Source organism: Pelodiscus sinensis, chromosome 3, assembly GCF_049634645.1.
Source record: "Pelodiscus sinensis isolate JC-2024 chromosome 3, ASM4963464v1, whole genome shotgun sequence".
NCBI lineage: Eukaryota > Metazoa > Chordata > Testudines > Trionychidae > Pelodiscus > Pelodiscus sinensis.
Genome location: NC_134713.1, coordinates 195,869,274 through 195,883,159, shown reverse-complemented (window position 1 = coordinate 195,883,159; position 13,886 = coordinate 195,869,274). Strand labels below are relative to the sequence as shown.

Sequence of the window (13,886 nt, the reverse complement as noted above, 5' to 3'; positions counted from 1 at the left end):
TCTGTGCCAAGTCCATGTGCCCCACCTCCATACACTGTATTTTAAGCCATATCCCAGAAATACAATTTCTCTGTGTTTTAATCTAGTCTTTTCCCAGTTGCTTTAACACCTAGCAACCAAGAATGCATTACGAAGTATACCTTTTTGTTTTGTTAATAAATTACCATTTTTAAGGCTATGATTTGATACTTGTGCCCTGGAAGGTAATAGGAGGTCTGCGTGTGCATGCCTGAGACAGAGACGTCAGCTATCAGAGATTGCAGGTTGTTTTCTTTTTTTCCTCAAGCTCTCTTGTGGTAAAAGAGCTTGGGGATACCCTCTGGAAAAAGTTCAAGTGATTTCCTTCCTGGGTCCAAGAAGGGGGTTTTCACTTGATGGTGGCACCCTCTCTCCCAAGGCCAGAGAATGTGAGACCTTGGGGAGTTTTTTTTTTTTTAAAAGCAGAAGCCTATCGAGGCAAGGTATTCATAAGATCTGCACTTGGAGTGCTACAGTGGGGAACAGTACTGACACCTGCTTACCCACCCGTCCAAATATTCCTTAAGGCACCGGGGGACACATCTCTAAACTCACCCCCACTCCACACCAAGAGATATTAAGGTCAGTCTCAGCTTCACACAGTGACCTGAGAGTACCGCTGTTAACGTGTGTAGCTAAAACGTAAAGGAACGTTCCTGCCCCTTCTATAAAGCCATAATATTTGCTTTTAACACACAGATCTTTGTAAAGAGTTTTCATTACTCAGCAGCACTATTGTTTGGAAAATTATTCACCTCTTTTCGTTTGCAACCTGTGCGGTAGAAGGCCGGCCAGCAGTGAAAGCACCCGTTTTGTTATTGTAGGCTGAGCACCCTGTGCGCTGTGTGCAGCCTACTAGTGTTCCACCTGCGACCCTCAGACCTCCCCCATCTGCACCCTATCCCCACACGGCTCTCGCGCATCAGAGCCCTGCACTTCCTACTCCTCCCCCACCCTCCCAGCATTTTCAGAGTGCCATGAATCACCTGATTCCCACTGTCCCCACTTTTCCTAAGGATGTAATTCACGAATCGAAGAGTCGATGCATTTTTGGGTGGCACTGCCCCTTCGAAATGCTGCTATGGGGTTTCAAACGGGCAGCGCTGCACAGCTGATCCCAGGCGCCATGCGGTGCTGGCTCTTTCAAATGCTGTGGTGGAGTTTCAAAGTGGCAGCGCCTCACGGAGCCCAGGCTCCATGCCATGCTGCCCCTTTGAAATGCGGCAGCGACGTTTCAAAGAGGCAACACTGCACAACTGATCCTGGGCTCTGTGTGGCGCTGCCGCTTTGAAGTACGCCTCTCTTTCCCCCCTCTCCTTATTGCCTCTATCTGATAGAGGCAGCGGGGAGGGGGGAGAGTGACTAGTCAACTGTTCAAGGCTAGTTAAGCTCTCAGAGGGAGCGGGAGAAGTGGGGATGGAGCGCGAATTAAGCAATTTGTGGTGCTCCAAAAGTGCTGGGAAGGAGTGGGACAACATAAAAACGGCCGTACTGGGTCAGACCAAAGGTCCATCTAGCCCAGTATCCTGTCTGCCTACAGTGGCCAGCACCAGGTGCCCCAGAGAGGGTGGACCAAAGACAATGATCAAGCGATTTGTCTCCTGCCATCCCTCTCCAGCCTCTGACAAACAGAGGCCAAGGACACCATTTTATCCCCTGGCTAACAGCCTTTTATGGACCTAACCTCCATGAAATTATCTAGCTTCTCTTTAAACTCTGTTATAGTCCTAGCCTTCACAGCCTCCTCTGGCAAGGAGTTCCACAGGTTGACTACATGCTGTGTGAAGAAGAACTTTCTTTTATTAGTTTTAAACTAATAGAAGTAGGAAGTGTAAGGCCTCGGTGCAAGAGAGGTACATGTGGGAGGGGGCAGATGGGATCCGCAGGTAGAACCCCAGTGGTTCCACCTGCAAGAAAGGAGGGCCACTCATACGGCCCACTCACTATTCTTGGTTGCAACACAGTGATGGGCAGACCGTGAGAAATCACAGGATCGGCAATAAGCAGCACAATCATCTTAGATGTACCCCAAGCACCACACAACTCACAGGCCTCCAAACTGCAAGGCCAGGCGGAGCACAACAGACTGTGGCCTGCTCTGAACATGTTCTTTCAAAGCCTCCATGAGCCACATAGCTCCGAGTTGAGCTCTTCTGATACCCCTTGTGCCTCACTGTTCAAACGCCACCGCTGCTTTCCCTCCCGGCGGGAGCTTTTACCCCTTTTCTTCACAGACATTATGCCGATCACTCAAGGCAGCGACAGACCATTGGGATATTGTGACTCTCAAAATTGTTCTCACTGAGATCCACTGCCAGCACCCTTTCAGCCTACTGAAAGGGCATTTGACAGCCTTTCCTTGGCGCTCTCAAGATGGCCCGTATACAGCTTTGTAAGCCAGGGGAACAAAAAAGTAGGCTGCCCCTCCCCTTGGCATTTCAACATTGTCAGTGATAGTCTTCCAGTTGGGGGAAAAAGTGCTTGGTTGAAGTGTTCTGAACAGTCCTAACAAACCCATCACCCTATCCTCCACCTCTAACTGGAGTATTTCATTTTAAAATACAAGTGAAAAATCAGCGACCTAGCAGACTGATCTAAATAATGAGAATATAACACACTTAGATATCAAGTTTTCATGCTGATAAAGCACTAACAAAAATTAAACACTGAACACATCCCTGTAAACAAAAGTCACCCTTCCACAGTATTTTTTGCTACTCGATATTATTAGTACAATCTATTCCCAGCTCATGCAACCTTCAGCTTGTTTTGTTCTCAGAGCACGAAACTAGTTATTAACTATCATTGCTACAATCCCCAATATGTCTAATCTCTTGCCAATCTGACATCTCAATTATCAAAAGATTTAAATCAGATATAGATTACTTTAATTATAATGCACTTCATGTAACATCACTACAATCCACACAGAAGACCGACAATTCTGTATCTTGCAAATTCTTAAGAGCGTTCTGCATTCTTTCCCCTTTGCAAATGATCAAAGGATGGAACAATTTGTTTTACCAGCCCTTGCATTACTATATTCTTCAATTCAAAGGAAAAGCTTGATATATAGTTTAATAAAATCACCATCAATATTCTTACAACAGTGAAATACCCTTTGAATATTTACAGTGCTGGACACAAATTGAGGATTTACTCAAATGCTTTACACCCTTAGAAATAATCCTCTGCCTTTCGACAGCTATAAGAAAATATTAAAATGACTTATTGATGTTGTGATCAAGTGGACATTTTCTATAATATTTTATGAATCTTAAATGTGCCTCAGTTCTCTCTGTATTTTGCCTGGCTTGCCAGGCAGGAAAAAAGATTAAGTTTGCCCTTAGCACAGGCTAAGCAGACACTGAGGGGAAGGTGGGTATTGCCTGGCTGGGTCATTAAAAAGGACTGGCAGAGGCAAACCCCGTATCAACAGAAAAGCTGAGAAGACAGTGAGAGGAAAACCCAATCACTAGGACACTGAGGGTACGTCTACACAGCTCTCATCTCGAAATAGCTAATTTCTATGCAGCACCACTCTTCAAAATAAGGCGCTATTCCAAAACGTCCCTTAAACCTAGCGAAGTTGAGTTTTACAGGGACACCGGAATAACGAGCCCGGTATATTTCGATATAACAGGTTTGCTCCTAAGAACATAAGAATGGCCATACAGGGTCAGAACAACGGTCCATCCAGCTCAATATACTGTCTGCCAACAGTGGCCAATACCAGATGCCGCAGAAGGAGGGATCATGTGATCCCTCCCCTCTCACCCACCTCCAGACAAACAGAGGCTAGGGACACCATTCCTACACATCCTGGCTAATAGCCATTGATAGACCTAATCTCCATAAATCTATCTAGTACTTTTTTGAACCCTGTTAAGTCCTAGCCTTCTCCACATCCTCTGGCAAAGAGTTCCACAGGTTGACTGTGCGCTGAGTGAAGAAAAATGTCCTCTTTTTTTTTTTTTTTTTTTTTTAAACCTGCTGCTTATTCATCTCATTTGGTGACCCCTGGTTCTTATATTGTGGGAATAAGTAAATCACTTTTCCTTATTCACTTTCTCCACACCAGTCATGATTTTATAGACCTCTATCACATCCCCCCTTTGTGTCATCCAACCGCGCCTGAAAACAGAGCTTCATTTCAGCTTGGCTGAGGCTCTGGGTTAACCAGAATGGACCGTGCTTTAACCATCAATTCTTTGTGCTAACCTAAGGATTTCCTATGCTGTGTCCAACTAATAAATCCTGCCTTTTTGAAAAGCTGGGTCACTGTAAATATTAGGCAAGAGGTGCATCAATCCCTGAAGGGAATACAAGTCTCTACCTACCATTCCCATCAGCTGGACTCACTGAACAAAGAGCAGTGTGAAGGACAAGGGCTGAAGCCCACAGATTGATTTTCAGGAGATGGTGAGGCCTACCCTGAAGGAGAAGAGAGACCCCTGGACAGTCTGGCTCAATGAAGAGGTTCCTCAAGCTACTATTGCAAAGCTGGGCAATCCAATGGTTCCATGACAGAGTACAACCACTATCCACTGAAAGACAGATGGACTGCACACATGAAAGAAAGGTTTCTCAGAATAAAAATGTATTGAAGTACCTGATAATAGTATCTGAGAACCCAGCAAAGGCCTTCAACATAAGATCGTACAACTTTATGGCGGAATTTCTCATCAGTCACATCAACATCAAATTTGTTCTTATAGTACCGCTGTTTCCAACCAGATTCCCATAACCTACACAAGAAGCACAATTAGATTTCAATTTTCATTTTACAGATTTAAATAGCTTTCGTTGCAAAACAAGCGATAAGGCAAAACTATCTTCACTTGAGGGAAATGGTATTAAGACCATCTCCTCTCAAGAGCGATTACCAACTGAAAGTCACTTACAGCCTAAATTACCATTTTGTTTTTACCACATCTCCCACTAATTTACACCTGGGCTTGGAGAAGGTGGGCAGGGAAGCGAGACCCAAAAGCCAGAAGCATGAACACACCGGCCAGGGGCTGAGATGAAAGTTATGATAGGGGAAACCAAACCTGAAGGTTAAGGAGCAACTTCCAGAGAAGCAGGTTAGTCCTTATTCTCTGGTGCTCAGACAGTCATACAGGTAGCATTTATATTGTGTGGATGTGGCCCACATAACACAGAGCTCCACATGCGGCCCACAATGGTAAATAGTTTGAGAACCACTGTTCCCTACTATTTTCAGTCTTTACAATGGAGCAAGTGATGCTATGATTTCCAAATGTAAATACTCCCCGTTTATTGTGCAGCAAAATTTTTGCCTTCATTAATTTTTGGTTTCAGTTTAACTAGCAGTTTGTATTTTCATTTGGACTAGTTCAAAGTTGAGAAACCAAGTGGCAGCTGATAAAGCAGGCAAGCCGCCTGTGGGGGAGAAAAAAGGTGAGGATGAAATCTGCTAATTCTGAAAGCCTGCAGGAAAGGGGGGGAGGGGCAATTTTCAAAGGTATTTAGGCATATAAACATGTAGATAGGAGCTACTGAAAACTGCACAAGGAACCTAATTTTCAATGAGAATTAAGCATATAAAATGCCTAAGAAATTTTAATAAACCTAGGCATCTATTTTTAGACACCAAAATATCTTTGGAAGTCTAGCCTACAGGCTAGGCTATTCCCTAACTATAGTTAATGCTTCATATCATTAATGATTTAATAATCAGTTTTAAATGCTAAATTATTAGGTAAACCTTCTTTGTTTCTGTATTCAGCATATTTAAAGTAGTTTTATTTAATTAAAACAATCCTACAAATGTTAAAGTGTTTGCCTTTTTAATTGAAGTCTTATTTTCGTCCAAATGTGGCTTGCACGAATCACAAGTAAAATGACAATCTAGTAGATAAGAAATTGATCAAACTTTTCTAAAATAAAAATGTGAAAATTATGAATAAATGTATGTTGAGCTATGTAATTGCTTAAATAAATATATATAAACAGTGTGTCCTGGTTAGCAAAAAAACAATTTAGTGTAATGGTTATATTTGGTTAATGTAAATATTAAAACACATTTATTTGCACCAAAGGAGAGTAAACCTATCATTAGGAAAATTAATAAGTATAAATGCAAAAATATCACAATTATTTAAATCAAGGTTTTCTGCTTGCTGATTTACACTTTGTTGTGAATGCATAGGAAAGAAAAGAAAGAACAATTTGGCATAAGATCAAAGGACATCAATCAAATATGGAATGTAAGATGCAGTGATGAATTTATCATCCAAACTTCACACGTTTAAGATATTTATGTGCTAGACAAACTTTTCTTACTCTCTGTACCTAGGTTTTTCTTCCCCACAAGGAATAAATAAAAATAATCATCCCAGCTGATACATTTCTCGGGAAGCTATTCGAAACAGGGAATGAAGTGACAGTGGACTTATCTAGCCTTTCATTATTTGAGTTATGAGTGAGTTGGCTAAACTCACCTTCATCTTATTCCTATCCCTTATTTACTGAATCAAAAGACATCTTGCTCATAGCTAAGATACACAGCCAGTATAAATATTTTAGAGAGACATTCTGGTAATAGATATCAAGCTACACACCCTCCTATAACTGAACTTTATGGGTTAAATAGCTCAAAAATTCAGCTGCAAAACAGTGGCATTCAGCTCACATAATCAAAGCTAAACACTGAATGTCTAGCCAATTTAGCGCTTGGTCTCAAAGGGAGTAGTAGCTTGGAGGACAAAAACCTGTATGCATACTAATCTAGATACTTAGATTTAACAGCTATAGCTTACTCCTCTCACTGGAATTTACTGAATATTCTAACCCTCCACATTAATTACTCGTGGATAAAAAGATCATAGGAAAGCATCTGAAGGCACTGCTGCTCTAAGCTAAATGGCATTAATTAGGCTGCATCTACTTCAGCAATTTGCTAACAAAGTGCTACAAAAAAAATGGCTTCACCTGATATTATCCTCTGGCTCAGGTTCACTGTCACTGTCTTCCGCTTTTCGCTTAATTCCTCCTGCTGGGGATGGGGTGCCATCAGATGTGAAACTAGTATTAGGAGACGCTGAAGGAGTCTAGGGATATAATCATACATAAACACAGGAAAAAGGAGGTTTATTATGCATTTCGTATTCAAATTAAAATGAGTGGTTTTGTATGCAAAATTAAGAAAGTTCATTTGTTATTTTGACTTTGTTTTTTTTAAAATGACATACTAAACAATCCTAAAACATTTTATGCCAGTGGATATCCCGATCAGGTTTTGTAATAGGAATCAAACATTGGAATGTAAAAACAAATGCCATGAGATCCTGAGACAAAACACAAAATGTTTGGTATAGTCCAGTCTAACCAACAGTAGGAATAAAGAAACAATTGTATACAAGGCTTGTCTTAGGATTTCTGTTCATGATGGCATCAAAACAGCTCACATGGGCAGGCTATTGCATAAAGATGACTTTGAATTCAGAACTGACAGCCAAATTTAGAATATTCCTGGAAATTGTCATAAGCCTCTATTCAAATAAGTATCTTAATATTTTTAACATGGATGAAAGTTTTAGATCATTGTTAGAAGATATGTAAGGTAAATAAAACTTAAACATTGAAGGCTGTGACAAACTGACAAGAGCTAGAAGTTATTGAGGATTTCACTGGAATTAATTTGTATCCACCTTTTTCTTTAAACTACAAAATTTCAGGAGTAAAGAGAAGTAAATCAAAACGAAAAGCTTTTACTGTACTTACTGGATAAAATACTTACTAGCAAATGGAGAATTGTTTAGTGAAATGTTTTTATCCATCCAAGCAATAAATGTACAAGCAAAAGGAGAATCCTAATTATACATTTCATAGTACAGGCTGAACCTCTCCACTTTGGCACGCTCTGGTCTGGCAACATCCATGGTCTGACATGATTTTATAGTTAGCTTGATTTCCACTTTTCGTGGGTGTGGTCAAGTTTCCACGATCTCATAAAGTTTGTTTACAGCCACCAGTCCTGGCTCTCACCTTCGGTGCTGTTACTTAGCTCTAATTTACCCCTAAATGTCTTTTAAGAGCCCAGGAAGCAGTGGTAGTGTTGGTAATGCTGCTAGATAATACTGATCTCCTGTGGGTCAAATTGTCTGGTTCAGCACCAGTCAGATCCCGAGGGTGCTGGACCAGAGAGGTTCAATCTGTAGTGACTGCTAAGTAGTTAAGTTTGGCTAAATGTTTTTAAGATAACCATCTCTAGTTTTCAGTGTCTCTGCTTTCCAAAAATTTGCTGGCAAGTATGGGAAATTTTTAACTAGATAAAAATCTTTAGAAAGTATAAATAAATTGTAGTTCAGTCTTTAATTTTATATATATTGGGGGCTGCAGTAGATTTTTGTCCAGAACACCTACAAGTGGGGGCTTTGTAAAATATTAGGGTTTGATGGAGCTGCTCTACTTCACCTTGTAATTCTGAGTGGAACTCATAATAACCAAGACCTAGCCTAAGGAAAGACACCCCACACCCTCGTACTAACTGAAGCTGTCTGGTGAAAACACCAGATATTCTCTGCATTACAGAACACTGATTTCTGAATGGCACAATAGCTGAAACAGAATGCAGAAAGTTAAAAATGGGACACTGTAAAGCTAGCTACTACAAAAACTGGTTGGAAATTGGCCAAGTGCCAAGGCCCTAGGCAGGGGAGAATAATTTGCACAAATATAGTAGATATTTCTTACCAGTAGTGCTGAAAAGGAAGATACCTGTACATAATGGAGAGCTTCCTGACTTAGCCGCATGGTAAGTATGGATATCATCTAAGGTACACTGTATGAAACAGAGCTTAACAGCTTATGTATGTGCAAAGGGTCATTTGGCATGGAACACTGGCAAGCAACATTAAAAATACTGTTGGGAGACTTCTCTTTGTTTACACATGCACTAAGACTGAAAATAAGACGAAAAGTGCACCAATTGATATTTAAACTGCACTTTTTCCTACAACTTCACAGGTATAACCACTTCGAGCACAAGGGAAAAGAAAACTAAAAACACTCTCTCTGCTGGAGAACATCCCACTCCAAACCAAATAATCCCACAAAAAGGAACAGTCTACAGAACTGTTCCAAGAGACAGTAACTACCTATTTTTCAGCCAGCCTGAATGCTATCTCCATCTGTTGGAGACAGGAAGAGAACTGAGCATATTCAGCTGAGACAGACATTTTACAGCAGTAAGCGTATATGTAGACTACAGGCTTTTGTCGACAGAAGCTTTGTCGACAAAGAGTGTCTAGACTACATCCAGTTCTGTTGACAAAGCAATTTTTCCGGATGGGAAAAATTACAGAAACACTGTGTTCCACTGGTTTTGGGAGACAGATGGTATCTTCATAAGACTTGAGCTTCAGTCAGTGCAAGGTTATAGGCATCTTTCCTGCAGTTAGATTTTGGTTATGATTAATTCCTCTTGTAATTATAAGGTGAAATAGGACAATTCCATCAAACCCTTACTATTTTACAAAGTCCTCACTCTTTTTAAAGACGTTCTAGACAAACTGAACTATCAGATTTCTGATTAAAAAGAGACTTAGGCATGGAGGAGTTAGTTCGTTCTCTCTCTCACACACACACGCACGCACACAGTCACTCTGCCAGCTCAGAAGAACAGAGACCTAAAAGCTTCAGTTTATATGATTTAATGGCAAACAAAAATCCTTCATAACTGCAGATGTAAAGTTTCCTCGTGACCACTCGTACCCTTCCAGAACGTTGTCAGCAAAACTCAAAACTTCAAAAACCCCAGGAAATACAGAGTGTGTAAACTGCACACTCATGTAACCTTAACTCTGCCCCTCTGGAGGTGGCGCAAGCCACTGGGAATTATCTTCATTCACTGCAGCTACATTCAATGTGAGTTGCAGCTGTATTAAAAGATGGAAGCAACAGGTGGGGAAGACGGACAGAAATATGTTGTGAACTGAGAAGAGGAGATTTGGCTGAGGAGTGTCATTGAGGGGTAAGGATATGAGGAGATAAGAGTTTGCACCCATTCCATAGGTGCACGTGAAGGAAAGAGAAGCATATGTATCTTGAAGAGCTATTACAAAATTGTATCCGTTGTCTCAAGCAAGGTACCAGGGAGGGGATGTTTCTATAGGAATTGTCAACAGCAAGGTGGGATGAGAGACCAGTGTGCGGATTCTATGATGGCTAAGAGGGAAGTAGAGGTTTAGAAGTTGTCCCATGAATAAGCAGAATGACACAGGGGAGATGGGTCAGATTCAAAAAGACAACGGCTTAACACCATCAGCTGTCCAGATGATGTGAAATGACAAACTCCCGTAAACCCCTGTCTGCACATGCTCACTGAATCCATCAAGCTTGTGAATATGCACATGAGCCTTAGCCTGGAACTGTGTTAGCCTCGAGCATCTGAGACTCTGGTATAATCTGAGCTCTCGTGTGATTGCTACGTGTGTGGGGGGGAGGGAAGAGGAGAAGTTACCAGAACATGCCAACTTCAAGAAGAAATGTTTTCCAGGGACTCGAGAATCCCTTAGTCAAATGGCTCCAAATTTGGACCACTCTGTGTCTCTATGCAACAAATTTCAAGGGCTATCTGATTCAATGCTTTACAAGTGGTCTATAGAGTGACCTTCTATAAACCTCAAAAACAACCAAAAATAATTGCTGCGGAGGAGATATTCCGACAATGCTATATTGCTAACTAGAGATTGTAAAGACCTACTGGGCTGGTATTTTACAGGTCACACATCATAGCACTAGTAAGAATGGAAAGATTAGCAAAATGAATAATTTTTGAAAAATATTAACCCCAATTCAGTTGCTTATAGGATGATCTTATTTGTCCTCTATTTCTTCACAGGGCAAGTTCTTAAACCCCATGCTCACAACAGCCTCAACTCTATAATCTTACCTAAGGATTCAAGTTTGCTTAAACATGTTTATTTCTGATTTGCAGGACAGTTTCCAGAAATATTTAAAATCACAGATATTTGAAATATTAAAATGAACAAAGCTTAAGTAGTCTTGGCAAAGTGATGAAGAACAATTTAATGTAATGTTTTTAAAGAACGTGAAAGTGCAATGATTAAGTGTTTGGAAGTAAACTGCAATACATGTGTACTCATTTTTTTCCTTCTTATATTTGCAACTAAAATCTGAACATCCACTTACCGTATTCTGTTTGTCCTGCATTCTCATTTCATAGGCGGCCTGCCTCGGGTTACTGATCGCCTGAGGACTAGATCTATTTCCTCTCCCCAAAGCTTGAGGCGAAAACTGGCCACCAGGAATAAAAGACGGCTGATCCCTCTACAAAAGCAAGCAAATATACACATGGTGATACAAGTCTCATATTAGATATTACAAGAATAAAAACTAGCACATATAGTTGATATTCCTTTTGAGTTCCTAGATTATCAGTTGCTAGAATAAAATGAGCAAAATTCGATCACAATTATGTATTCAATTCATCTTAGAACAAATGTTTAAACAAGATCTTATATATGTAAAATATACCCTAGGATAACATGACTCTTACAATTTAAGGCCCTTCTATTTTTCAAGAGGTTTTATTAAATGCTCTCTCAAAAAGTAATATTTTTATACTAAGTTCCAGAAACTTGACGAAAAAAAATATGATTTTAATTGAAGAAACTCCATCTAGAATTAGAGTGAAAGATTTACATTTCAAGAAAGATAAAAAACCACTTTCTTGCACTCTGATCTCCATACTCCGCTCATCCTTATTTTAAACTCTAGATTTGATATGCACATTACACTCAATAAAAAGGGGCTCTAAAAAAGTCTGAAAATCTTTGGTTAACTAAACTGAAGAGGATCCTATGACCCTCCTCCCTAGAGGCACAGGGATTCTAGATATGCAGGGAAGTTGAGACATCAAGCTCTGGGAAATGGCTGAGGCTTTCTGACATTAGAAATACTGGATAGCTACATAATTTAGAAGCCAAGGATGCCAATGAATTGAGGCCCTGTTCAGTGTCTTGAATCATTAGGTCACATTGTAAAGAAGCTACACCTATTTAAATGAGATATTTAGTAACATGCTTAGTACACAAATCCTAAATTCAAATGATCGTGCCAAAACTCTATCCTAAATACATAGGAAGGACATTTAGTACAAAAAATGTAAATGAAATGCAATTTTAAGGATGTGTCCTGACAAATGCATGTTACGGCTGTCACAACAATCAACAATTTGCCTTTATGAATGTGGTATTTTGCATTACTGTGAATAAATCTGCACATACATTTTTATCACAATGTGACTGAGTAAAACTTGCAGAGGAAACCTTGATGTGAAGCATTGACTTGCCAGTTTAAAGGTTCATGGTTGATTTAGCATTAACTGTTTAGTAAACTGACAACAGAAAATTAAACTTCAGCAGGCACTCAATAAAGAGGATCATCTTCTGTCCTCTCTGTTGATTGTTGGCACTTACTGTAACACAATGGCACAAACCCTCTGAGCAACTAATACTGTAAAGTATCTGATATCGTAGTCACATGCAGATGTACCTATATGCCAAAAGCCCCAATTTATTGTTATGCCTGAGGAACTTAAATTTTTCTCCCCTCTTTTAAATAGGTTTAAATGTAAACCTATGCGATTTTCCTATTAAAGGCTGCAATTTAAAAAACAACGTTTTTCTTAAAACAGACAGTTCACAGTAAGGCAAAAGCTATGCAATTTGTCACTGTAATTTTATCTAATTTACTGAAATGAGGCTAAGCCTGTGTATCACAATATAAAAATGCCTGTTATCATGAGTTCTTAAACTTACCTTCATTCTTTTCCTTTTTTCTTTTTGTCGCCTTTTGAAGTTCTCCTAAAACAAGAGTCAAGACAATTGAAGTAACCCAGTCTCACAGACCCTCCATTAACCACCACACAAAGAAAGATAAAGTAGCAAGTCTGAATAGGCGTCATGGCTACTGATCTAGGAGGCATGCAGAACTGAACTTTGCCCCAATCCCATCTAAGATTACTGGTCGGTGGCTGTCCTAAGCTACACTAGCAGCCTATGGGAAACACTTCCCAAAATCGAAGGGTTTTCAATACAGCTCATAATACTCAGAAAATTCCATTGCAATAACAAGGCCTTCAAGCCCACATGTGAGTATGCTGAAACAGTTTTGACAACCTGTCCACTTAGGTGTAGATAGTACAGAAATCTAGGTGCGACTATTAACAGCCTAGACAAGTTTCACAGTTCCTACGGGCTCAAAAAATTCCTGCCCTTCATTTTTATTTTAAGATCCTGGATCTTGCTCCAAATCCTGTTCTTCCACAAGTGTCAAGTTTGCTTCTGTAGTCTGGCACAGGATAGAGAGAATTATTGATTGTGACTATGACAGACAGTACATCCTGCCAACAATGTTTTTCTCACTGGATACTCCACACAGCTTTGTTCTCCTAAGAGAGTGGTTTTATACTCTCTTTTTTTATGAATAAACTATTTTAGGATCATTTTGCTTTCTATTTTCTAGCAAAATACCCCACAAGCTAGCAAAATGCTGCAATATAGCGAGTTGTTATTGTTGACCATTTTAAGAAGTTTAATTTGTTTAAACTTGGGCTTGTTTAGTTTGGAAAAGAGAAGACAGAGGGGACATGATAGCGGTTTTCAGGTATCTAAAAGGGTTTCACAAGGAGGAGGGAGAAAAATTGTTCTCCTGGGTCTCTGAGGATAGAACAAGAAGCAATGGGCTTAAACTGCAGCAAAGGAGATTTAGGTTGGACATTAGGAAAACCTTCCTAGCTTTCAGAGTGGTTAAACACTGGAATAAGTTGCCTTGGGAAGTTGTGGAATCTCCATCTGTGGAGATACTTAAGAGTA

General features: G+C 40.0%; 1 protein-coding gene across 1 annotated transcript in view; it reads right to left on the bottom strand.

The window, feature by feature from the left end:
- The window catches only part of XRN2 (5'-3' exoribonuclease 2), a 96,414-nt gene that overhangs the window by 51,655 nt on the left and 30,873 nt on the right, over positions 1-13,886 (bottom strand). Inside the window, exons 14-17 of the mRNA XM_075925794.1 lie at positions 12,831-12,875; positions 11,200-11,337; positions 6,976-7,094; positions 4,631-4,766 (exon numbers count right to left, since the gene is read on the bottom strand). Coding sequence (XP_075781909.1) covers positions 4,631-4,766; positions 6,976-7,094; positions 11,200-11,337; positions 12,831-12,875 — 438 coding nt within the window. The remainder of the gene's footprint in view (positions 1-4,630; positions 4,767-6,975; positions 7,095-11,199; positions 11,338-12,830; positions 12,876-13,886) is intronic.